This window comes from Thecamonas trahens, assembly GCF_000142905.1.
Source record: "Thecamonas trahens ATCC 50062 unplaced genomic scaffold supercont1.19, whole genome shotgun sequence".
Taxonomy (NCBI): domain Eukaryota; order Apusomonadida; family Apusomonadidae; genus Thecamonas; species Thecamonas trahens.
The window spans coordinates 129,042-152,177 of record NW_013657661.1 but is presented as its reverse complement, the minus strand read 5'-3'; the positions used below and the strand labels follow the sequence as shown (position 1 = coordinate 152,177).

At 64.0% G+C, this 23,136-nt stretch overlaps 11 protein-coding genes across 11 annotated transcripts; 4 read left to right on the top strand and 7 right to left on the bottom strand.

The window, feature by feature from the left end:
• Positions 1–278: 278 nt before the first annotated feature.
• On the top strand, positions 279–1,830 carry AMSG_04845 (isopentenyl-diphosphate delta-isomerase, type 2). Its single transcript, XM_013903059.1, has 2 exons — positions 279–599; positions 870–1,830. Exons 1-2 carry the CDS (start codon positions 352–354, stop codon positions 1,780–1,782), a joined length of 1,161 nt encoding a protein of 386 aa, XP_013758513.1. The 5' UTR covers positions 279–351; the 3' UTR covers positions 1,783–1,830.
• AMSG_04844 (uncharacterized protein) lies at positions 1,663–4,639 on the bottom strand. The gene has a single exon (XM_013903058.1). It carries the CDS (start codon positions 2,806–2,808, stop codon positions 1,849–1,851), a length of 960 nt encoding a protein of 319 aa, XP_013758512.1. The 5' UTR covers positions 2,809–4,639; the 3' UTR covers positions 1,663–1,848.
• On the top strand, positions 3,253–4,305 carry AMSG_04843 (folate-binding protein YgfZ; the record flags this gene model as incomplete). The annotated part of the gene is made up of 1 exon (XM_013903057.1): positions 3,253–4,305. The coding sequence occupies one exon, from the start codon at positions 3,253–3,255 to the stop codon at positions 4,303–4,305; it is 1,053 nt and encodes a 350-aa protein (XP_013758511.1).
• A 273-nt stretch (positions 4,640–4,912) lies between the features above and the next one.
• Positions 4,913–8,248, top strand: AMSG_04842 (serine/threonine protein phosphatase; the record flags this gene model as incomplete). Its single annotated transcript, XM_013903056.1, has 1 exon — positions 4,913–8,248. One exon carries the CDS (start codon positions 4,913–4,915, stop codon positions 8,246–8,248), a length of 3,336 nt encoding a protein of 1,111 aa, XP_013758510.1.
• An 86-nt stretch (positions 8,249–8,334) lies between these two features.
• AMSG_04841 (long-chain-fatty-acid-CoA ligase 3) lies at positions 8,335–10,868 on the bottom strand. Its single transcript, XM_013903055.1, has 2 exons — positions 10,795–10,868; positions 8,335–10,677 (listed from the first exon to the last, which is right to left on the bottom strand). Exon 2 carries the CDS (start codon positions 9,814–9,816, stop codon positions 8,503–8,505), a length of 1,314 nt encoding a protein of 437 aa, XP_013758509.1. The 5' UTR covers positions 9,817–10,677; positions 10,795–10,868; the 3' UTR covers positions 8,335–8,502.
• A 319-nt stretch (positions 10,869–11,187) lies between these two features.
• AMSG_04840 (uncharacterized protein) lies at positions 11,188–12,170 on the top strand. Its single transcript, XM_013903054.1, has 2 exons — positions 11,188–11,318; positions 11,433–12,170. Exons 1-2 carry the CDS (start codon positions 11,208–11,210, stop codon positions 12,096–12,098), a joined length of 777 nt encoding a protein of 258 aa, XP_013758508.1. The 5' UTR covers positions 11,188–11,207; the 3' UTR covers positions 12,099–12,170.
• On the bottom strand, positions 11,674–12,525 carry AMSG_04839 (uncharacterized protein). Its single transcript, XM_013903053.1, has 2 exons — positions 12,363–12,525; positions 11,674–12,253 (listed from the first exon to the last, which is right to left on the bottom strand). The coding sequence occupies exons 1-2, from the start codon at positions 12,519–12,521 to the stop codon at positions 12,095–12,097; spliced, it is 318 nt and encodes a 105-aa protein (XP_013758507.1). The 5' UTR covers positions 12,522–12,525; the 3' UTR covers positions 11,674–12,094.
• A 167-nt stretch (positions 12,526–12,692) lies between these two features.
• AMSG_04838 (vitamin K epoxide reductase) lies at positions 12,693–13,604 on the bottom strand. The gene has a single exon (XM_013903052.1). It carries the CDS (start codon positions 13,584–13,586, stop codon positions 12,714–12,716), a length of 873 nt encoding a protein of 290 aa, XP_013758506.1. The 5' UTR covers positions 13,587–13,604; the 3' UTR covers positions 12,693–12,713.
• A 224-nt stretch (positions 13,605–13,828) lies between these two features.
• AMSG_04837 (uncharacterized protein) lies at positions 13,829–15,084 on the bottom strand (the record flags this gene model as incomplete). Its single annotated transcript, XM_013903051.1, has 2 exons — positions 13,829–14,480; positions 14,516–15,084. The coding sequence occupies 2 exons, from the start codon at positions 15,082–15,084 to the stop codon at positions 13,829–13,831; spliced, it is 1,221 nt and encodes a 406-aa protein (XP_013758505.1).
• A 2,019-nt stretch (positions 15,085–17,103) lies between these two features.
• Positions 17,104–19,753, bottom strand: AMSG_04836 (centaurin; the record flags this gene model as incomplete). Its single annotated transcript, XM_013903050.1, has 1 exon — positions 17,104–19,753. One exon carries the CDS (start codon positions 19,751–19,753, stop codon positions 17,177–17,179), a length of 2,577 nt encoding a protein of 858 aa, XP_013758504.1. The 3' UTR covers positions 17,104–17,176.
• Positions 19,754–19,978: 225 nt separating this feature from the next.
• Positions 19,979–22,968, bottom strand: AMSG_04835 (uncharacterized protein). Its single transcript, XM_013903049.1, has 3 exons — positions 21,438–22,968; positions 21,252–21,414; positions 19,979–21,208 (listed from the first exon to the last, which is right to left on the bottom strand). The coding sequence occupies exons 1-3, from the start codon at positions 22,937–22,939 to the stop codon at positions 19,988–19,990; spliced, it is 2,886 nt and encodes a 961-aa protein (XP_013758503.1). The 5' UTR covers positions 22,940–22,968; the 3' UTR covers positions 19,979–19,987.
• Between the last annotated feature and the right edge of the window lie 168 nt (positions 22,969–23,136).

Below are 23,136 nucleotides of genomic sequence, written 5' to 3'. Positions count from 1 at the left end.
AGGTGGGTGGTGTGGCGGGAGGGGGGGGGGGGTAGCGGTACCACAAAGAATGTCTCGCTCGGTGGGTTGGAGGGGTTTGGGTTGATTGCCACTTGGACTGATTGGCCCGGCCCGACTCGCACCAACACCGTGTCACGCCCGGTTCGGCGGTTCGGCGGTTCGGCGGTTCGGCGGTTCGGTGGCGGTTCGGCGGTTCGGCGAGTCAGAGAGTCTGGCTTGGGCCAGTGGGTCGAACTGAACCAGTTGGGCAAAGTGGCCTGTTTCTCACCTGACTCACTGGTGCTGTTCCTGTACCTCCCTCTGCGTCCCCACCTCTCTCTTTCACTCTCTCACCACTCTCAATTGACCAATATGTTCCGTGTTGTGAGCCGTACTGGAGGAAGTGCTGTTGTGCGTGGCCTCAGCAGCGCAGCTGGATGCCTTGGAAGCGGGACAGGCAGTGCAGCTTCGGACATGGACAAACTGGAGTTCCTCCTGAACGACGACGGAGATGCTCTGGACGTTCTCTCCCAGCGGAAGAAAGACCACATTGACATCTGCCTCAACAAGGATGTCGAGCCTGCAGAGTGCTCCCTCGACAACTATCGCCTTCCCTACAAGTACGTCATCATTCCCCATCCCCTCTCCCCTCTCCCCCCCCCCCCCCCTCGCCTTCCTCCGCCTTCCTCGCCATTTTTTCCTCTGTTCTCCCGCCTCTCGCCCCCCCCCCCCCTCCCCGTTGCAGACTGCTGCTCTGGTAGTCTTTGTGGACAAGGCGCATGCAGCATGCAAACAGTGGCGTCACGTCACGACATGAGGAGCAAGGAGAGGAAGCTCGGACAGTTGGGAGCGAGGAACTCACGTTGCATCTGCTTCGATTCGGTTCCTAGGGCGCTGCCGGAGATCGACATGAATGCAGTCAGCACCGAGACCAAGCTGTTCGACTGGGACATCGCCATGCCGTTTATCGTGTCGTCAATGACCGGCGGTGAGGAGCACGGGCGGACGATCAACACCAATGTGGCCAAGGCGTGCAACAAGATGGGCGTCCCGTTCGGCCTCGGTTCGATGCGAATCATCAACCGCTACCCGCAGATGGTCGAGTCGTTTGACGTCAAGGAGCATGCGCCGGACGTGCCGATGTTTGCCAACATTGGCATTGTGCAGCTCAACTACGGGTTTGGCGCGGACGAGATCGCCAACATTATCGACTCGGTCGGCGCGGACGGCCTGTTTATCCATGTCAACCCGCTGCAGGAGGCTGTTCAGCCCGAGGGCGACGTCAACTTTGCCGGCCTCCTCTCCAAGCTCGAGGAGCTGCTGCCCAAGATCTCGGTTCCGGTCATCGTCAAGGAGGTCGGCCACGGCATGGACCCCGAGTCGGCCGAGGCCCTTGCCCAGATCGGCGTCAAGGTCATCGACGTGGCAGGCGTCGGCGGCTCGTCGTGGTCGTGGATCGAGGGCTACCGCCAGCCCAACTACGACCCGGAGACCAACCTCGGGTACATTACCCGCGACATGGGCCTCCCCACCGACCAGTCCATCATCTCCTGCCGCGACATCGAGGGTCTGCAGCTCATCGCCGGTGGCGGCATCCGCAACGGCATTCAGATCGCCAAGGCGCTCACCCTCGGCGCCTCGTACGCCACTGCCGCCAAGCCCTTCCTCGACGCCTCGCTCGAGTCGGCCGACGCCGTCGAGGCTCTTCTCCGCCGCATGCAGAAGGAGCTCCAGGTCGCCATGTTCTCCACCGGCTCGGCAACCATCGACGAGCTCAAGACCGTCAACGCCATTCGCCTTTGACGCCCCCGCTCTAGCCAGCTGTAGCGACAATGAACCCAGCGCTGCGCGGCCTGCGCCTCTGCTTGCTCACGGCGAGACTGCCGCCACCGCGGCCGTAATCCCGCGCACAATCAGGACACGGACAGACCGGACTGCCACAGTCAGCCATGCCCCTCGGTACAGGTAGACCATACCCTTGTGATCGAGCACGTCGGCGAGCACATCGAGCGACGGCGCGAGCGACGCCTGCGAGTACCGCTGCAGCTCCAGCGGGCGTGACGAGTCCAGCCGCAGCCGAGAGCCGACCGCAAACATCGGGCTGGCCAACGCAAGCGACGTCAGCGTCGACACCGCCATCCGCAGCGAGTACGAGTCGATCATTGCCAGCACCACAGCGTTGACCACGTCCAGTGCCAGGTACCCGCCAACGCCGGCATAGAGCGCGGCGAGCCCGCCCGACGCGTGCACCTTGCGCGCAACGCCAAGAACTGGCACCCGGCGTGCAAGCCGGGCAGCGAGCCCCGAGCCGTCGGCCGCAGCCTCGTCCTCGGCCGCCATGGTCTCGCCGGCCTGCCCGTACCGCCTATACGTCGCGACCCGGGACTCGACAGCGTACACGTCCGCAATCGTAAAGATGGGGTGGACAGCGAGGCGCTCGGTGGCAAGTGTGCATGAGAAGAGCATGACCCACGCCAACTTGGACTGATCGGTCGCGAGCCGCGCCCGCCACATCGGATACGCCAGCTGGCGCACAGCATGCCGGACCATTGTGCCTACAATCCGCACCGGCACCGTCCGCCACAGGCCAGCCCATCCGTCTTCCTCCCACATCTTCCGCATCAGCTCACGCGCCGAACGCGGCGGCTTCTCCACGGCATTCTTCCCACCAGCATCCGCCATGTCCTCGGTCGCCAGCACCACACGCAGCCGCAGTAGCGGCGCCAGCACTACCTCGGACGCCACTGCCGCCACCAGCACCCGATGCCGGTTCAGTGCCTCGAGCGAGACAGCCACCCACCCCGTCTTTGAGCCCATAATGACTGACATTATCCTTTGTCTGCACTAACTCGTCGCCTGTGAGTTGAGTGGGTGATGGTGCCAGTGTCTGCCGAGCCGGCGTGTGCTGCCAAGGGCGATGGACTTCACGCCTTGTCGCTCGTGGTTGCATTCATCGCGGGACTATATCGAGGATGATGTACCTTGATCGTAGTTGCAGCGTACCGTACTACACATCAAGCTCTTGTCTCCCGGTATGTCTGTGGTTGCTGTCGTCATGCTGTTTGTGCCTCGAGCCGGCTGGGACGCATCATGATCACGACCCCGATCATTGACGCGCTCAGGTTTGACGCCCACGCCGCTCCCCCCCCAGCTATGAACCCCCTCATGCCCTTCCACCCCACTCGCTCAACCATGCTGCGGTGGCCTTTGGCGGCGACAGCGGTGACCCGTGTGGCGCAAGTAGCTGGCAGGAGCAGGTCGTGGGCACGACTGATGTCAGTGACAAGCGATGTGGCGGCAAGCGATGTTGCGGCGGTGGCTGGCGGCGGCGGACGGACGCTGCTCTCGCATCGCAAGGTAGTCGAGGTCTTTGATCGTGATGCAGAAGAGTTTCTGCAAGGCGTGGCGACCGTCGACGTTGAGGCTATTGTGCCCGGTGGTGCGGCGTACTCGGCCATTCTGTCGTCCAAGGGCCGCATGCTCTTTGATCTGTTTGTCTTTCGCTCCAGCGACGGCTCGCGCTTTGCGCTGGACGTGGCGTCTGAGTCGCTCCCTGCGCTCCTCCGCGTCCTTGCCCGGTACAAGCTCCGCGCCAAGGTTAGCATTGCCGAGGCGGACGAGCTCGGGGTATACGCCGCGCTGTCTGGCGGGGATGGCGTGGTCGATCCGCGCGACCCGCGCATGGGCGGCCGCGGCATTGCCGAGCTCGATGCCCTCGACGGCACCATCGACGGTGCCGAGCCGGCGGCGTATCTCGCTCACCGGGTTGCACTCGGCTTGCCGGAGACCTGGGCCGACTTTCCGCCCAACAAGGCGCTTGCGCCCGAGATGTCGCTTGACGCGCTCTCGGCGCTCTCGCTCACCAAGGGCTGCTACGTTGGCCAGGAGCTGATTGCGCGGACGCACGCCCGCGGTGCGATTCGCAAGCGCATCCTGCCTCTGGCCCTCGCGCCGTCTCCCGATACGCTGCCAACGCGAGCACAGCTCGAGGCTACCTCGCCCAACGAGCTCGTCGCCACTGGTGCGGCCCGCCTCGACCTTCCGCGCCTGCACCTTGCTCCCGATACCCGCATCACCCTCGCCGACTCGTCCAAAGCCGTCGGCCGTGTCGGCTCTGCTTCGATCGACTCGGGCATGGCCCTCGGCTTGCTCCGCCTCCGCAACGTTCTCGCTTCCAACGCGGATGCTGCTGACCCGGTCCTACACATCCGCGCCCTCCAGACCGCACCCGGCGCTGATGCCGGCGAGCGGTCGGTCGACTTGTTCGCACGCGCGTTTGTGCCCCGCTTCCTCCGTCAAGCTCTGGTGACAGATGGTCAACTTTAGTTTGCACACAACCAGCGGTATGCTGACCCGTGGCGCAGCTCGTTCAAACACACGCTATCCCCCCTTCTCTCGCGCGCAACTCCCATCCTTGCCAATCGTCATCCATCGGCTGCATCTCTGCCCAGGCTGCGCGGTTGCGCCATTGGCGTGACGTCACCTTGCAACCAGAGAACGACGCGTTACTCATTTCTGCGGCCAAAAATTGCCGCACCGTCGGCAGCCGCCCTTCCGTGTTGACACCCAGACTCACCCTCTCCTCGTTTGGGCTACTTTCCCGCTTGAAGACTCCCTGTGGTTTTGACCGACTTGACTCTATCCAACACAGGGAGTACCCTTCCCCCAACTCTTATCTACCCCCCTTCCTCTCTTCCTCTCGCCGCGTTCCGGCTGACCAACTCCGTTCTCAGTAGCCAACTTGGTGTTGCAAACCCCCGTCCCTGTCCCTCGGCTTACCTGTCACGCCGACTTTTCGTCTCCGCACCTGGTCTGTCGCCAGAGTTCGCGAACAGTTGTCATCAGCCAATTACTTCCCGACAGCAAGGCACTGCGTGTTGACGGACCGAACTCTTCCCACGGCGGTATTATTACCCAACCCCCCACTTTGGGTATGCCTCTAGCGGGTACGCGTGCATACCCGTCGCCAACCCGGGTACCTTCGACCGCCATGTCTGCTCACCTACCGAGCGAACCGGCGGTTGCTACGCTACGAGCCGGTAGTCGTGTTGCAGGGTTAGCCGGCGGCTCGGCGGGCTCGACCGCACAACAGCCGCAACAGCGTCGTCTGCACACCGTCCCACTTTCTCCCACAGAGCTCAACGGTACCAACTACGACAGAGATTGCCCATCATCGCAGGGTGTTGACGACGTGCTTACCACTTCGGGCTCGCTCGACGCTTCCCTGGACTTCGAGCCAGCTGCGGGCGATGTTCTCTACGGCGACGTCCGGGCCAGCCTTGCTCGGCCGCTCCCGCGCCTCAGCCCGCTGTTGTCGGGCTCACCGGCCATGAACCGTGGCGATGACGACCGCTGCGGTAAGCCTCGCAGGAGCAAAATTGCATCCCCGGTCAAGACTGTGTCCAGGGCGCCGCGGTCACGATCGGGGTCGCGGTCGCGGTCGCGGTCGCGGTCGCGGTCGCGGTCGGGGTCGCGGTCGGGGTCACAATCCCAACAGCGCTCCTCTTCCTGGCCTTGTCCCGGTCCTATTGAGCCAGGGCTGGGCTACTCGTGCTCATCGTCCGAGCTCACCATCGGCTGTGCCTCGCCACACTCGGTGCTCCCTCCGCCGGTCTACGTCTCGGCGTCACGGTCAGTCTCTTCAACCGGTTCGGACCCTGGCTCGGGCTCGGGCTCGGGCTCGGGCTCGGGCTCGGGCTCGGGCTCGGGCTCGGGCTCGGGCTCGGGCTCGGGCTCATGGTCGTCGGCGACAGCGTCGTCGGTCGAGCACAGTCTCCGGATCGTCACGACGTTGTCGACGTCAGCGGCCGAGATGGGCTCGTCGCCGTGTTCACAGGCGCGGTCGGACATCGACTCGCCGATGATCCGCCGGTGTGCACCGCGGACCTCATCGTTTACGACCGCCTGTGCCAACTCGTCGTCGTCGTCCGACGCCGAGGCAACGTTTGCATCCGCCGTCCCGTCGTTTCGGTCCGCGCTTGCGCGTGAGGCCATGCTGGCGGCCTACTCCGACGAGTCCAAGAACGTTGCGCTCCTCAGCATCGCAGACGTCTGGCCCGAGTCGTCGGACGAAGGCGCTTCGCTCGAGTGGCGCACGCTCCGCGACCACTTTCTGCGGTCAGGCAAGATCGAGGCAGATTTTGCCTTTCACTTGTTGGCAACGGCGCGGACCGTTCTCGCGCGCGAGCCCAATGTCCTGCGCCTCTCGCACGACTCCCTGGCTGCTGCACAAGCTGCTGAAGCATGCGCTGAGCATGACAAAGTGAGCGGCAGCAGCGGGGAAACCGGTAGCATACCTACCGGGGCTCATCGTCCGGGTCTTGTTCTCGTCGGCGACATCCACGGCCAACTATTCGATTTGGTGTGCGCGCTGCTGCTCGGCGGCGATCCTGGCGATCCTGACGTGGCGTACTTATTCCTCGGCGACTATGTCGACCGGGGTGTCTACTCGACCGAGGTCCTCTTTCTCCTTGTCGCGCTTAAGCTCCGATTTCCGGGCTCTGTCTACCTCCTCCGCGGCAACCACGAGTGCCGGTACGTCTCGCAGACCCACGGGTTCCTCACTGAGCTCTGCTACAAGTACGGCGACGAGACTGGGGTCCGAATGTGGCGAGCGGCCAACAGCGTGTTTGACGCTCTCCCGCTCGCGGCCCTCTTCACCGCAGACGACGGTGCGCGCATGTTCTGCTGTCATGCCGGTGTTGCGCCGCTCATGTCCATCGGCGACATCGACGCCATCGACCGGCTACAGGAGATTCCATGGCAGGGCGACATGGTCCATCTGGTGTGGTCGGATCCGGTCGATGCGTCGGACGTGTGCCAGCTGCGCGCTGCCGCGCTGCCAGCCGCCGCCACCGCAGACGTCTCGTTCAAGGACATCGAGGCGCTGCCCAACCATGACCGCGGCATCTCGATCAAGTACGGCTACGCCACGCTCGCCGAGTTCCTGGTCCTCAACAATGTGACCACGGTCATCCGCGCCCACCAGGTCATGTCAACCGGCTTTTGCATGCACGCGCTGTTTGAAGAGGCCCGAGAACAGGCTCGCGCTCGCGGCGCCGCAGTTCCGGGCTCACCAGACTGGCCCATGGTCATGACCGTCTTTTCAGCACCCAACTACTGCGGCATGTATGACAACTCGGCGGCGCTGGTCAAGATTTCGCCGACCCGCAATGCCGACGGCAAGTTCTACGACGTCATCACCTTTTCCTCGCCCGACTCCAGCTTTGACTGGGACTCGTTCATGCAACACGACATGGCTGCCCATCCGCATACGCCCAGCCCAGACCTTGGCTCCGCAGAGTTTACACGAGTGACCAAGCGGCTCGCCTCATCGCTCCCCAACGCCACCGTCGACCTTGTGCCGCTCATTACGAACGCAGATGTGACGCGAGGCGTCTCCGACTCGGGCACTCTAGAGGATTCATGCGATGGAACGCCGTCGCCGATGGTTGGCGGGTGCAGGCTCAATTTGAGCGCCGCCGAGCTATCGGGCGAGCCGCTGCAGACTCTAGGTGTCGACAGCTACACAGCCGATCAGAGTGAGTCCTGTGAGCTGCCGGCCGTCTCGAGCGAGGGTTCGTTAGTCTGGCCGCTATCTCGGGTCTCCCGCGCCATGTCGGAGCCGCTGCTGCCGACGTTTGGCTCGCTTGCGCTCGTTCCGGACGGCCTCTCGACGGTAGAGACCGAGGACAAGGCAAAGCGGCCGCCACCGGTCGCGCTTGCGCCGGATGTGGCCAAGGGCTACGCCGAGGCGCGCCCGATCCCCCAGGCCGCTCGTCGTATCGCTACCCAAACGAGTACCACCAGAGCTCGCGACAGCTGCGATCCAAGCCACCACGCCGTCGGCGGCGCCACATGCTGCACCCCGGAGACGACTCGAGCTCAGTCTCGGGCGGCGGGTGGTATGACGGCCTCCGCGAGTTTGATTGGTCGCACTCGGCTTACGCCCGCACCTCGCAGAGCCTCAAGTCGTTGCAGCGGGCGATTGAGACCGCCGAGCGCTACGGCGATAGCGCGAGCCTGCGCGACAAGCTCAAGATTGACATTGTGCTGCCGAGCACAGCCGCCCGTCCGCGCGGAATTGATTTTGACCCCGAGGAGGGCCTCCACGTCTCGATCCACACCCTCACCTCGCCGCACGTACCGTCTGAGTTTTCTCAGTTGCTTTCGCAATCGCACCGGTCTGTCTCGCTCTCGCCGACCGCGCGAATCGCGCCGCCGGCGTCTGACTCTTCACCTGGCCACTCGCCACTGCCGACGCTCATAGAGCTGGATCTAGCTGGCTCGGACCACGCGCTGCCACTCTCGCCACCGCCAGGCATCGGCAGCATGTTTGGCTCGTCGCCACTGGCATCGGCACCGCCGCTTCTTTACTCAGACGAGGTCATGTTCCCAGACCTTGTCAAGTCGACCGTGCTCTGCCTCTCTCAGCCGAGCCGTGAGTGATGACCGTAACATGCAGTTCAATGGGAAGACTTTGTTAGTGTGTGATGTTGATGCTCGCAAGGAGCTGAGCCGCCGTTACAGGCTCTCGTAGACCTTATCGATGTCGTTCCGGTACTTTTTCATCAGGTTCGCACGCTTAAGCTTCTGAGCGGCGGTGACGAGGTCCGACTCGGGCGTCCACTCGGTCGGCTCGAGGATGACCCAGGCCGGCGTCTCAAACTTCTTGAGCCCTGCGGACTTGGCCGTCTTCTTGAGGGCGGAGAGGACAGCAGAGCGGGCGTCCTCGCTGTCAACGAGCTTGTTGGCGGACGTGTCCGCGCCAGCGCCGAGAGCGGCGCGGAGGGCGTCTGCGTTGACCGAGACGACGGCGAGCGGGTTGTTGAGCTCGGGGCTCTGGTGGACCATGACGTTGTCGACGACGTCTGCGTTGCGGAGCGCCGACTCGACCTTGCCGAGCGAGACGTACTCGCCGTGGCCGCCCTTGACGAGGTCCTTCTTGCGGTCGATGATCCGGAGAACACCGTTGGTCTCCACCTGGCCAATGTCACCGGTGGCGTACCAGCGGATGCCTGCCGAGTCGACCGGGTAGTCCTCAGCGGTCTTGTCGGGCATGCCGAGGTAGCCGCGCGACACACTGTTTCCGCGGATCCACATCTCGCCGCGCGGGCGTCCAATGGTGGGGTCGCTGGCGTCGGCGTTAGTGTACTGTTCCCAGTCGACGAGCTTGAACTCGCAGCACATGATAGGCGCACCGACCACATTCGTCTCCGGGTCGTCCGGGTGAGTGATGGTTCCGGTGCTGCAGGTCTCGGTTGCGCCGTAGCCCTGGCCGAGCGGCGCAATGACGGTCGAGAACCAGGTCTGTGTCTCGGATGAAAGCGGGGCGCCGCCGGAGAGCATCATGCGCAGCCGCCCACCGATGGCGGCGCGGATCTTGTTGAAGACCAGCACGTTGCACAGCGGCGTGGGCCACCCGTTAAAGTGAGCTTGCTTGGCCGACGCCAACGCCGCGGCGTACAGCAGCCGCACGGGAAGCGAGGCCTTGGCGATTTTCTTGGAGACGCCGTCCCGGATGCGGTCGAGGACGAGCGGAACAGCTGCCATGAGCGTCGGCCGCAGCGCGCGGAGGTCGCCCATCGTGCCCTCGGCAATCATGGCCGACGTGTCCGACAGCGTAAGCGTCGATCCGTATCCGATGGACGCACCCAGCGAGAGAATAGTAGTCTCAGCGCAGAGCTCGAGAATGTGCGCCAATGGGAGGTAGCCGACGTAGACGTCGGCGTTGGTGGCACCAGGAATGGCCGGCGCCAGCGAGGCAACCGCGCCAACAACAGCCTTATGCTCGATCTCAACGCCCTTGGGTTTTCCGGTCGAGCCAGAGGTGTACATGACGACTGCCACGTCGTGGGGCTCGGGCGCATCGGGCTCGGCCGGAGCTTGGGCGCCGGCAGCCTCGACGTCACCAAACGAGACCAGAATTGACGAGGGAAGGCGTCAAGTGACGAGTTGTCGGTCGTACGGCCCTCCATCGGCGGAATGTAGATGACCTTTTCCACAGTCGGCAGCCGGTCGACGGCTCCAGCCACATTCGACAGCAGCGCCGAGTCGGTAATGAGAATCCGCGAGCCAGTCTCCTCGGCGGCGTGAACAACCGCGTCCTCGCCGAGGTTGGCGTAAATAGTAGCGAGCGTGATGCCGCGAGCAAAGCACGCCTGCGCCGCAACTTGCCAAGACGCACAGGTGTTAGCGTAGATCGAGACGACATCGCCGCGGCCGAGGCCGAATGCGGCCAGCCCGGCGCCAAAGTGCGTCACGCGCTCGGCCACCTCAGCAAAAGTCTGCCAGCGGTACGGCCCGAGCTCAAGCTTGGTAAAGTTGCGCCCGCGCTCCTCGTTCCACTCGTCGACCTGGCGGATGACCGTCCGCTCGCCGAGGCACGGCGAGTCGGGGAACTTATCCACGGCGCGGGCAAAGATCTTGTCCACTGTGTCGCACCCGGGCAGCGGCATGGCCACGAGGTCATTGTCAAATCCGACTGCGGCCGAGCGGATGAGCGTCTCACCATCTTCGTTGACCCGCATGACACCACGCGGTGCCCGCGACTTGAGCGGGATGAAGCCGAGCGCGTTGTAGACCAGCGCCGTCAGAAGGAGCAAGCCTGGCCAGGCCCAGAACAAGTAGCCGGGGTCAAGCGGGGAGAACTCGCGGACGACGTCCACAAAGTACGAGCACCACGAGCAGCACACCATACTACGGAGAGGTGTATGAGGATGAGGATGAGGATGAGGATGAGGATGAGGAGTGAGTGAGGGTGGGGTGGGGGTGGCGGGAAGGAAGGGGGGGGGGGGGGGAGGAGGGGGGGCGTACATGTCTTTGTCGTGGAAGGGTGGTGCAGGTGGGGGGAGGGGTGTGTGTGTGTGTGTGCGTGAGACTGAAGTCACGTGTGACAAACGACGGGATAGTGATGGTGATGACGCCTGCGTCGACTGCCACGTCTGCACCACAACATTGCAGTCATGTATGGGTCGCGCTCGGTGTGTGGGAAGAACAAAGGCCGCAAGCAAGAGCGTCACATGTACCACAGAAATATAGGTAAAAATATTTACTCGGACAGCACCGGGACACATCCTGTGCGGATGGACGCAGTGGGCTGCGGCGACAAGCAGTGTGCGGCGACGGCTGCGCTGGTGGGGTGCATGCACACGAGAGCAGGACTGGAGCAGATGGGGGCGAGTCCCACCGACCCACCGAACTACACCCCACCCCACTCCATCTCAACCATGAACACCCCCACCGAGGTCTACGCCTCTGCCTGGACGGCGCGTCTCCTGGCCGCCTTCCTCGCCCTCACAGTCGTCCTGTGCCTCTCGCGTGCGACAGGCATCCACCCAGTACGCACACCTTCCCCTTGACCTCCCCTCGGCACATACACATATACATACCTACATGCATGCATGCTGTACTTACTTGCCGGGTGAGCTTATGTGGTGACGGATGGCGGGCAGCTGCCTATTGCTGCTGGACTGGTGGTGACCGGGTATGTGGCGCCGAGCATGGGCGCGCCGCACCCGGCTGACGTCGGCAAGGTCCTCGCCACCTATCCGATCATCACGGGCGTGTGGTGTGCTCTGGGCATGGTTATGCTCCCGCCGATGTACTCGTGGATCTCGCCGCTGCTTCTGACGGCCCTCACCCACCCGGCGTATCTGTACCTTCTCATCACCCTCATCGACGCTGCCGTCATCTCGCTCTTTGCTGGCCCTCTCCATGCAGCCAGCAAGCCGTTCTCGCTGGTGCCGACTCTGGCCTTTATGGCGTGGATTACTCTCGCGCGGTTCCCGCTCGCTTGGCTGCAGGCGGCTGCCATTGATGCGATGCACGCCGTCCTCGCCGGCCTCGTGCCGTGGCCGCTTGCCGTCCCTGCGCCGCTCCCGTCGTGGGCCGCGGTTGTTGTCGCTGAGCCGCTCGTTGCGCCGTGCACCTCGCAGCTTGTGGTCGACGTGGTCTTTGCCGCCCTCCTTGCCCACGCCATCCTCGCCGCCTCGTCGTACATCCGCCCGCTCCATGTCTTTGCCTATCGCCACGCCCTGGTCATCGCCTGTGCGCTCGGCATGGGCAACATGCTCGCGCGGCATATCTTCCTCCACAACATCCTTGCCATCGCTGCCTAACTAAACGTCTCGCGCTTGAGCAGCTCAAGCTGGACACGCTGTTCGGGTGAGAGCTTGTCCAGCTGCTCGGCAGCCAGCTCAGCTCCAAACTCCTCACCGCGCCGCTTCTGCTTCCGCAACGTCTTGAGGTAGCCATGCCACTCCTTGAGGAACATCTGCAACCACCACCACCACCACCACCACCACCACACACATGTGCTCAAACCGGTGTGAGTGGTACCATCTCATAAGCCCCCCCCTCCTCTCAGTCTCCCTCGTCCGTACCCGGACCTCGGTCGGAGAGACGGCCTTGTGCCGCTTGAACTCGTCGCGGACATAGTCATCGCCAACCATCCGCAGCTCGACAGGAAGCACACGCCGGTGCATCCGCATGATGTTGCGGTAGAGAGCAAGGACGCGCGTCCGATGTGGTACAGAGGCCATGCGAGAGTCGAGTGTGAGGCTGCTGGACAGCTGCTGCTCCGCTGCTGGCCTCAAGACGCGTCAGCCATCCGCCGTGCAGGCTGGCCGGACTCGTGTGGGCTTCCGCAGACATCGACTATGTCTGCGAGGTAGAGCAGACTGTAAGCGCTGATGGATGGCGACTGCAAGGGCTCGGCAGCAGTAGCATTGACTTTAAACGGCAGGCGCAGACGGCCAGGCGCAGCCGGCCCACTTGGCGAGCTCGTCGAGCTCCATCATGCCTTGGTGGCGAGAGTCGCCCCGAACCCAGGTCGGCGTTGCTTCGATCTTGGCGAGCTTGCACGTCTCGGCTTCGGCCGTGCACTCGTGTGAGGCCTGGATGTTGCTCCACTCGAGGCCAAAGCGGGCGCGCTGGCGGACGCAGTGCGAGCACTCGGCGTACCAGTAGACAGCGACGGCGCGCGCGTTGAGGCATGCGACCAGCTCGGCACGATGCTCCTTGGCAGCAGGCAGGACAGTGGCGGGCGCATTGCAGGCAACCAACATGATGAGGCCGACACAGACGATGACGACGAGCCACCACTTGAGCTCAGCCACAAGATCGACGAGGTCCGGCAGGGAGCGGCGCGGGCGGACGACGGTGATGTAGAAGGAGTGGGCGAGGGCCATGACCGCCAGCGAGAGGAACTGGACAAGAGTACAGGCGAGGCAGATCTTGCCCAAGGCCAGCTCTGCAGCCACGAGGTAGACGACGGTGGCGGCACCTGTGGCCGACCAGCCTGCGAGGCCGATGACGATGGCAGTGTCGTAGCCGACCAGGACTAGATGCGCAGCGACGGCAGTGACGACCGCGAACCAGAAGATGCCTAACAGTGCCACCGGTATCTTGAACAGCTCCGAGTACTTGGACGTGTTCACCGCCACACACGACAGCACCGAGTTGACCTCGCACACGCCATGGGCTGCCACCTCGGGCGCGTAGTGCATCCGCAGCAGGTACACAGATGTCGCCATCCCCACAAGTCCCACCACCGCAAGTACTCGCACACGCGCCTCTTCAGAGAACAGCACAAGTGGGTTCCGCATCCTCTCTTTCTACTTTTGCGTCAGCTGTTGCCTCTAAGTCTCGTCCTCGTCGTCGCTTGGGGGGGAGGGGGGAGGGGGGGGGGGGGGGGGGCGGGGGGAGTCACAGGCTACCACTGCGGCCGATTGCGGCATCTCTGCGACTCGACCGGTGCCGATACACCGAGGGGTACGAGTGTTCAATGTACAGACCGGGTGCAGATCGTCACGGGGCGGGCGGCAATGTACAGACCGGGTGCAGATCGTCACGGGGCGGGCGGCTTGGACTTGGACTTGGACTTGGACTTGGACTTGGACTTGCGAGATCTTCTACTGCGCCGCTCGGACTCGTTCTTGCCGTCGTCATGGTCGATGGAGTGGGACAGCGAGTCCGAGGTCAGAAGAGATCGCGGTGTGCTGGCAGCTGACGGCATGGCACTGGACATTGGCAACTCCGCTGGCGTGGCTGGGTTAGTGGAGTGGGCAGCATCGTCGGCGTCGATCGTGTGTTCCTGAGGTGCAAGGAGTGCAGAGGCAAAGTCGATGGCGTAGGGCGCGGCGACAAAGTCCTCGCGACCGAGTGCGACGTAGGTATGACCTGGCCGCAGCTGATCCAACCGTCTCACCACATGGCTCTGCCACATCGGCCGAGAAGCAACCAGCATGGCCAGCGCGTCGCCGTCGACAACAGACGCAGTTGCACCCGAGCGCAGGGCCTTCTCAGCCCGTCCTGGAGCTCCGTGCTTTCCGGACGACCTGGAGTCGCTTCGCTGCGACTTGGCTCTGGACCTGGACCTGGCCTTGGCTTTGGCCTTGGTCGTCGATCGTGCCTTGGACTTGACCGGCTCGGGCTCGTACAACGTGGTGGACAACATGCGGTCGAGCGCGGCCATGGCGTCGTCGTCAGCTTCGGTCTCGCTATCGCCCCCTCGCTATCGTAGAGCGAGAGAAACCCGTCCTGCGAGACGGGGCCTGTGAGCGAAACCAGCCGCGAGAGCTTGTACAGCGAGACCCGTGAGTTGGACGGAAGTGACTCGTCGAGGAACGCCATGAGTATGGCCAGGTCCTTGAACACAGTTGCCGAGACCTCCACTGATGTCGGCGGCGCCGGATGGCCGTTGAGAAAGACAGTGATGGAGAACAGCGGCCGCAGCTCTACCGCATGATCCTCCATTGCAAGGTGCGATATCGGCGCGGCGGTAACGGAACCTCGCCGCACCGCCGGCCATGCTTGCGCTGGCACTTGCGCTTTGACCGGGACTCGTCCGTCGAGGCCAGCAACTAATCGCAGAAGTGGCTCGTCAGGCGCGCGGTGAACAAACACCGCTTGGACGTCGGTGACCCGGTCCATGGCGGGCCACACAAACAGGGACGTCGCCCGCGAGCCCGAGATGGCGAAGCTTCGAGTCACAACTTCCAGCACAGCAGGAAGCGACCGTAGCGCATGCGCCGGGATCCGCACACGGACCGCACGCCTTGTCGCAGTTCCGTTGCCGGCCACTACCAGAGCAATGCGCGACATTTGTACATCGCTCATTGCATATGCGCGAACCACACCCCCAGCTGGAGCTACAGACCGTCGTCGAGTCACAAGACTCGCTCCATGCGCGCCATCGACGGCTGCGACCGCAGGCTTGGCCGCAGGCGGCGGCCACGAGCCTATTGCCCTCAGCGGTCGCTTCGACTCTCGCAGATGCAGTATCTCGACAGCTGACAAGCGTGGGAATGATTCACCGCTCGATAGCGCCACATACAGCCGCCCGTCACGTAGCGCCTGCGGATTAGCCACTCGCTTCCCCGATGGCCAGCAGTGGAGTGCGGTCGCCGGCAGCGGTGCCCCAATTGCCTTGTCGACATGCGCTAGCAGCGCAGCGAGCGAGAGCCGCGCCACCCGTGGGAGAACCACTCGTACGCTATCCTCCGGCTCGTCGCTACTCCGCATCACCTGGATGGCGGTGCTCTCATGAGTCGTCCCAAACATCCGACGCGATGCTGGGCCGAGCGCGAGCGGCTCGTCCTCGCGAAAACGCTTGCGCCTCGGTCGCGGCGGTGACACCACGCCCGGTCTTGCCGCCTGTGGCGTTGGCGGCGACATCGGATACATTCGCGCCACTTTTGCTCGCAGCCGCGCGGACTTGCGCGCCTTGGCCGCACTCACAGCGGTGCTCGCTGACGTTGACGTTGACGTTGACGTCGACGCCAAAGCCGAACGACTCGCTGTGGACCGCGACGTTCTTCCACCCGTCAACATAGTCTCACCTTTTGAGCTCGTACTCGAGTCCGAGCCCGAGTCTGATCCCGAGTCTGATCCCGAGGCGGAGCCCGAGGCGGAGGCCGGGTCCGAGTCCAAGCCCTGGCCCGACCTGCTTGCCACCGACCCGGCCGTGTTCGACAGGCTTGAGACCGACGGCAGTAGCTTCCGCGAGACCGCACCAGCCGATCGCCCCCGCCCTGGCCCTAGTCCTCGACCCCGCCCTTTGCCCCTGCTCTTGCCCCTGCCCCTGCCCCGCCCGCGATGTGCTTCTATCCGCCGCCGAGGGCGTTCAGCGACTGCGCGCGGCGGCGGGAAGATGACGCCGTAGGCGGCCACGGCCTCCTCCGCAGCCTGCAGCGAGACAATCAGCCTCCGCCCGGAGCCTTTCCCGTGCATACTTCCGTTCTTCCCGTCGCGATCCTTCCCACGCTTGCCGCCTGCACCAGTCTGTTCAACCCCGGCCTCCACCCTACCCATTCCGTCAAGACTCTGTCCACCTCGGTTTCGGTCTCGGTCTCCGCCTCGGTCTCGGTCTCGGTCTCGGTCTCGGTCTCGGTCTCCGTCTCCGTCTCCACCAGCGCAGCTCCCCACCGTCACGCCCGACACCACCGACGACGCCAGGCTCTCTCGCCGACTTCCCTGACCCACCCCTGCCTCGGACATGTCCATGCGGCGACCGGTGGGGGGGGGGGGGGGGGGGGGGTAAGAGAGAGAGAGAGAGAGAGAGAGAGAGAGAGAGAGAGAGAGATGTATGTACGCCTGTCCGCTGCCACCACTACCACGGTCGTCACCACTGACCTGCCTGATGCCTGCTGCCTGATGTCGTGCCGGGCGGCCTGCGCGGAAGCGCACTTTGGCCCAGAGACAGAGGCATGGGATGTGGACCATGTTGGAAGACAGCGGGTCAGACCACCTCACTCCATCTCGGTACTGGTGACTATTGACGGAGATGGCTGCATGCATGGATGCGGAGAGTCCGCGGACGCCGCGTGGAGAAGGTCCTGGTGGAGAGGTGGCCAAGATGGGCGGGCGAGCCGCCGGCAAAGGAGCCATGGTGCCGGCGTGGACGGCAGGGTGGGGATGGATGGCGGAGGGGAGGTTAGTTTGGATGACCTGGGCGTTCTGGTGGCTTTGGATGGATGGGAAGCAGAGGCTGGCAAGCATGGTGCCGGTCCAGCGATGATGGGTGACGACGAGTCGAGGATTGGGCGGCCAGGCTCGGGCAGCGGACATGGCAGCCGGCGCAGGGGTGTCGATCCGCTGCGGACAGGACTGAGGGCGGTGGACGCGGCGGTGCGCGAGAGTGGTGGACGGGTGCCATCGGTGGGTGAAGCTGTGCGCCCGGTGTGATGCGCAGCGATCACAGCGCGTCTTGGGCGTCCCATTCGACGGGGACGACGGCGACAGGAGTGCCATCGGCGGCGGCCATGGGCACCGAGTCAGACGACGATGTCCAGCCCTGCGAGTCGGAGAATGAGACGTCCGAGTTATGGTGCGCTTGTTGGGATATGGTGGCGTCGGAGGAGGTCGGCGGCTCCGGGTCCTGCTGCGAGCGTGAGCCCTTGCGTCGGCGGCGGCGGCGGCGGCGGGTGGACGGGGCTGTTGTGTCGACCCGGAGCAGAGCGGCGTCACTGGCGGCGGCGGGCGGCGGCAGGGCGTCGTCGACGCAAGCCTCGGCGACGAGGGTCTGGAACGTGATCATAAATGGCGAGTCCGGCGCGAGCAAGGATGTGTCGGCGTCGTCGAGTGACATGCGGGCAAACCGGATGAGCGTCGAAGTGTTAGCTGCCATGGTCTCGAGCGCCAGGTCTAGCGGCGAGCGGCCGGCGTCGTTGAGCGGCTCGAGAGAAGCGGAGCGGCGAATGAGCAGGCCAGTGATGGCACCGGCATCAGAGCGAGCAGCGTAGTGGAGCGGGCTCCAGCCGCGCGAGTCGGGCAGGTCAGGTGAGGCCGAGTTGGCGAGGAGGAACTCGACGATCCAGACGCGGTCAAGGGCGATGGCGAGATGGAGCGGCGAAACAGCAGTGTCGGGCGGGATGCCGGCGTCGTCAGCGACGGCCGGCGGAACAGGCTGCAGACCATCCAATAAGATGGCAGCATCGGGTGAGGCGAGACACTCGAGGACGGCAGTGCGCGAGTTGGCGGCGACGGCCGCGACCATGGCACCGGGTGAGAGGTCGCCCGAGTTGCGCCCGCAAAACTGGCGGTCGCGGTACTTGAGTGAGATAAAGGTGCGGACGGCATTGACATCCTTGATCACACCGTCGACCTTGTACTCGGCGACGGCATCGATGTCGGCCTCCCAGGCAGCATTAGACACAGCGTTGCCGAGCGCCCTGAGAACGTGGAGCGCGTGCGGGTCGAGAGCGTCAAGCTCGAGCGATCGGACCTTGGAAATGTGGGTTCCGAGCGAGCGGTGGGCGCCGGAGCAGTCGATGCAAAAGATCGCACCGAGATTAAGCGAGCACCACTTGGGATGTGGCGCGCCGCAGTCGGCACAGGCCATGTTTGCCGGGTCGGCGCGCCAGAGAGCAACAAGCTGGTCCGAGACACCATCGTCAGCGGCGAGGCCGGGCTCGCCGCTGGCGCCGGCGCGTGGGGTGCCCGGCCCAGCGGACGAGCCTGCAGCCGACTCTCCACCAGCGGTACCAACCTCGTTATGATTGAGCTGTTGGGCGGTGGCAGACTGGATGGCGGCGATCCAGGCGTCGCGGGCGGCGTCGTTCTCGGCCTGCAGCAGGTATGCACGTTGCGGGGTGATGACCTCAAAGCACGAGCGGCGGTCGGTGGCCGAGTCGGCAGGGAGGCGGACGGAACAGAGGAGAGTGTTGACGGCGTGGATGGGCTTGAGGTTCGAGTCGTTCTTGTAGTACACAAACTGGCCGTCCTTGATGGCAAAGAACCTCCGCTTCCAGTCGCGCATGAACGACGACGACTGCTTGAAGAGATAGCCCTGAAAGGCGACGTCGTCCTCGACAGCGGCAGCGGAAGCTTCGTCGGGCGCGCCAGCAGCCGGAGTGACCGGGCGACCCGGGGTGGCGGGAGAGGGCGTCGCGCTGCCGTCGAGGCCGGCTGGATCGGTGAGCGCGGCGGAGAGCGCGGCGTGCATAGCATCCTTCTCGGCGGCGTAGGCGGCGCGATCTGCAGCGAGCTGCTCGGTGAGCGAGGTCATGACCGGTGCCATGGACGACATATGCTCGTGGCCGCGATGAAAGTAGGCCGCATGCGAGTAGAGGAGGGCCAGGAGGCGCTCGAGGACGTCAAAGTGCTTGGCGGCGGCGACATCGTTGAGCTCCTCCACGTGCTGGACGCCAAAGGCGGTAAAGTTGTGGCGGGCGAGGTCCATTTCGTGCTTGACCTTGGAGGTTTCGACGGCAGACGCGTTTCGCGAGAGCTTGGAGTACTTGCCGACGGCCGAGTCGACGGCGGAGAGGCGCGAGGCCCAGGCTTTGCCCGAGTCTTTGACAACGGCGTCTGCGCGAGCGATGAGGGCGTGCATGGGATCGATAAAGACGTCGACCATCTGCGAGGCAAGGGCCTCACCAAAGGCAGCCAGCTCATTCATGGCGTCGGCAATGTGGAGGACAGCCTCGTTGAAGGAGGCCTCGACGGTGTTGGAGCCGGTGGCGTTGCCTGGCAATGCCTGGAGGACCTCGCCGCCAAAGGCGCGAGCAGCCTCAGCGTACTTGACTGATGCACCATGCATCTTCTCCGCAGCCTTGACCACAGTCGCCACCGAGCCGCGGAGCTTGTCGGTACCCTTGGCCGTCACTCGGACCTTTTCCCGGAACATGGGCGAGTCGCGGTAGACGTCGGCGAGGTCGACGGGCGCAAAGACCCGCTCTGTCGCACCTCCGCTTCCGCTCCCTCCAACACTCTCGCTCCGCACGCTCCGTCCGCGGCCAGAGCTCATAGCACGCTCGCTCCGTGTTGCCATTACCGAGATTAGGTGGTGGTGGTGGCAGTGGTGGTGACAGTGGTGGTGGTGGTGGTGGTGGTGGTGGTGGTGGTGGTGGTGGTGGTGGTGGTGGTGGTGGTGAGGTGAGGTGGCGGTTTGCCTGCAATGGCAAAGGGTTGCTGCCGCTGCTGTCAGGCGGACGGGTGGTGGACGGGCGGGCGGACGGGGGAGGGCATGAACAGGGGGGACAGGGGGGGGGGGGGCGACACAGTGTCACTTTGAGTACTTCTTGATGACGGCGGCAAGATCATCGGCCGAGTTGAAGATCTGGTGCTTGCGCTTGCGGTTGAGGCACTTCTGGTTGCGGTAGAGGACAAAGGCCGGGAGCTTGGTGACGCCGGCGTTCTTGACCATGTCGACGCAGCGCGGCGCGTCGACAAAGACAAAGCGGGCGCGCTTGCGGAGTGAGGCAGAGCGGCGGACGTCGTCGAGGAACTGGGTGTACTTTTCCAGCCTGGCGGCGAGGGCGTCGTTGAAGAGGAAGACGACTAGGTTACTCTCGTTGGAGATGCGGAGGAGCGAGGCCCACGACTCTTCCGGCTGGGCAACGTGGACGCCGACTGGGAGGTGGCGGTTCATATGGTAGAGGACGATGGAGCGGACCGAGGCCAGGAGGGTGTCGACTCGGACCCGGTGCTTGGCGGAGAGATTGAGATGAAGCATGGTGGGAGAGACAGAGTCTGCTACAGCTCCGGTCTCCATCGAGTGGCGGATGCGAGCAGTGGTCTTGCCGGCATGGATGATGCCAAAGCCGGAGATACCAACGACTAGCTCTGCGGCGTCGGCTCGGCCCTTGGGGCCGTGCAGGATGATGGGGTAGCGGCCCTCGGGCACAGCCGAGTCCTGCACTGGCTTGGAGAGGATGGCGGTGGCAGGCTTGCCTGCTCGGTCGTGGTCGTTGACGGGCGAGATGCGGACCCGGACGAGCTTGCCGGCGTCGGCTTTGGTCAGGTGATAGACGTGGGTGTTCGAGTCGGAGATGCGGGTCCACTTTTCACCGTCCTTCGATCGTGACCAGGCAAAGATGCAGCTCTTGCGCTCGCAGTTGACGTACACAGCCGAGACAACCAGATACCCACCGCGCGAGACTGGGAGGCCGACCAGCGCCACCGACCGGACCCGCGGCTCGCGGCTCTTGGAGCCCTTGAATTGACCCTCGGCGGCCTTGACCTTCTTCTTGGTCACCGCTCCGCCCTCGACAAGCACGTCGGCGCCGCGGGCGGTCCGGACGGCGTTGGGGCCCGGCGCGCCTTCTGCAGTCTCGGCAAAGCCGCGCGAGTGGATAGCGCCGAGCCCAAGCGAGTTGGTTGGCAACATCCGCAGGTACATGGCGGAGGCCTCGGACGGCAGAGATGGCGTCGAGTTGTCAAACGAGTCCGAGACCAGGCCCTTGCCAGTCGCTGCTTCGCGGACAAGGTCGACCAGCGGACGGTGCTTGATAGTAGCGCTTGCATCGGCGGTTTTGGACGAGCTCGACCCCGAGCTCGAGCTTGAGCTCGTTGACGAGCCCAGCGGTAATGAGCTGGAGATGGTGGACATACTTGACGAGAGTGACGTTGGTGAAGAGGAGTACGACAATGACGAAGATGAAGAAGATGAAGACGAAGAGGAGGACGACGATGAGGACGATGAGGTCGCAACTGTCGAGATGGAGGAAGTGGACGAGACCGGCTTGGACTTGCCCTTGGACTTGCCCTTGGACTTGCCCTTGGACTTGCCCTTGGACTTTCGTTGGTCAGGAGTCTCCGCAGTTCGAGCAGGGGCGGATGAGGGGGCGGGTGCCGATGCCGATACTGGCGCCGGTGCCGAGGTGAGCGCAGGTGAAGCGTTGTCGACGGTGTTGTTGGCCTTGGCCTTCGACTTGGCCTTGGCCTTCGACTTGGTCTTTGACTTTGTCCTTGCACGGGCGCGAGCGTGGGCAGGCGACGGGCTTTGTGACGACGACGATGACGACGACGACGCAGTGGTGTCAGACGACAACGAGGTTGACGAGGTCGAGACCGAGCGCAGGAGCGCCGAGCGGTGGAACATGCCATATGGGGCAGCTGCATGCGGGCTTGGGTCCGAGTTGGATGAGTCGTACGAGAACGACCGGATTTCCGGTTGCCAAGCAAACGAGCCGTACGAGCCGCTGGCGCCCAGTGCGTCAAACGAGGCCGAGCGTCGGAGCTGCAGTCCGCCAAAAGCGGTGTTGGCAGAGGTTGAGCCACCGGTAGCAAAGCCGCCACCATAAGAGTGCGCCCCGTACTGGATAGGCGGCGGCGGCGGCGGGACAGAGCCAAGGTGGGAGACGTTGCGACTCTGCACAAAGTCAAAGAACGAGAAGATCCCGCGGGTCGAGCCACGCGGCGGAATGACAATGACCGAATTGTACTCTTCGCCCGATGACGACGATGAGCCGAGGATCTGACCAAGGAACTCGATAGTGGAGAGCTGTCGTTGTGAGCCGCGCCGTGAGCCTGCCCGAGGATTGGCGTAGTACATGGCCGACGCATCGACTGGGCTCCACGACGGCAGCGAGTACGAGTAGAGCGTCGAGTACGACGATGACGAGTACGAGTACGAGGAGGACGAGGAGGAGGAGGAGGAAGAAGAGGATGACTTCTTCTTGTGCTTCCTCTGCTTGCCCTTCTTCTTGAACTTGCCTTGGCCCTTGCCCTTGCCTCTGCCCTTGCTCTTGCCCGTGCTTACCGCCACCGATTCGCGAGGCGCGGCCGCAGCTGCAGGCGATAGTCTGCCAACCTTTCCTGCAGACCGATCCGAGCCCTTGACATGACCCGCAACAGCAAGACGGCCATTGGCAGCACGGGTGCCACCAGGCGCACCCGCTGCGACAGGCTGCTGCGCTCGAGCTGTGCTTCGAGCAGCGGCCGACTTGTTGCGGCTCTTGTCCTTGGACTTTGCCTTGGACTTTGCCTTGACCTTGGCGACAGTGGGAGCTGCGGCAGTCACAGTCGCAGCCTTGCCTTTGCCCTTGCCCGAGGCCTTTGCCTTGTGACTCGACTTTGTCCTTGCCGCTGCGCTGGCAGAACCAGTGGCGGCATGCTGACCCAGGCGCGAGCCATCCTTGCCACTGGCCACAGCCGGGGTCACCGAGGGCCGACCACGACCATTCTTGCCCTCCACAACAGCCTTCCTGGAAGCACTGCGTTTCTTCTTGTCCATCTCAGTGGCTCCTTCTTCAACTCCACCTTACCTCGACAAGACGTGTCTTACTGACTTTGTCTCTCTCCCACCCCGCTTCTCCCAGCTCCCTCTCCCTCATCGCGTCGCTGTCTCCACCACCGAACCCTGCTGACAGCACAACCGGGAGTGCACCACTCAAACGGACACGGTGGGCAGGCAGTCATTGAGGTGACAAA

Coding starts and splice junctions, on each gene's coding strand:
- AMSG_04839 (XM_013903053.1), bottom strand. CDS start 12,521: ATGGCCTCTGTACCACATCGGACGCGCGTCCTTGCTCTCTACCGCAAC. Junction 12,254..12,362: donor TCTCTCCGACCGAGGTCCGG/GTACGGACGAGG, acceptor TGGTGGTTGCAG/ATGTTCCTCAAGGAGTGGCA.
- AMSG_04844 (XM_013903058.1), bottom strand. CDS start 2,808: ATGTCAGTCATTATGGGCTCAAAGACGGGGTGGGTGGCTGTCTCGCTC.
- AMSG_04840 (XM_013903054.1), top strand. CDS start 11,208: ATGAACACCCCCACCGAGGTCTACGCCTCTGCCTGGACGGCGCGTCTC. Junction 11,319..11,432: donor GTGCGACAGGCATCCACCCA/GTACGCACACCT, acceptor GATGGCGGGCAG/CTGCCTATTGCTGCTGGACT.
- AMSG_04841 (XM_013903055.1), bottom strand. CDS start 9,816: ATGTACACCTCTGGCTCGACCGGAAAACCCAAGGGCGTTGAGATCGAG.
- AMSG_04845 (XM_013903059.1), top strand. CDS start 352: ATGTTCCGTGTTGTGAGCCGTACTGGAGGAAGTGCTGTTGTGCGTGGC. Junction 600..869: donor AACTATCGCCTTCCCTACAA/GTACGTCATCAT, acceptor TTCGGTTCCTAG/GGCGCTGCCGGAGATCGACA.
- AMSG_04838 (XM_013903052.1), bottom strand. CDS start 13,586: ATGCGGAACCCACTTGTGCTGTTCTCTGAAGAGGCGCGTGTGCGAGTA.
- AMSG_04835 (XM_013903049.1), bottom strand. CDS start 22,939: ATGGACAAGAAGAAACGCAGTGCTTCCAGGAAGGCTGTTGTGGAGGGC. Junction 21,209..21,251: donor AGCTCAAGCTCGAGCTCGGG/GTCGAGCTCGTC, acceptor GCTACTATCAAG/CACCGTCCGCTGGTCGACCT.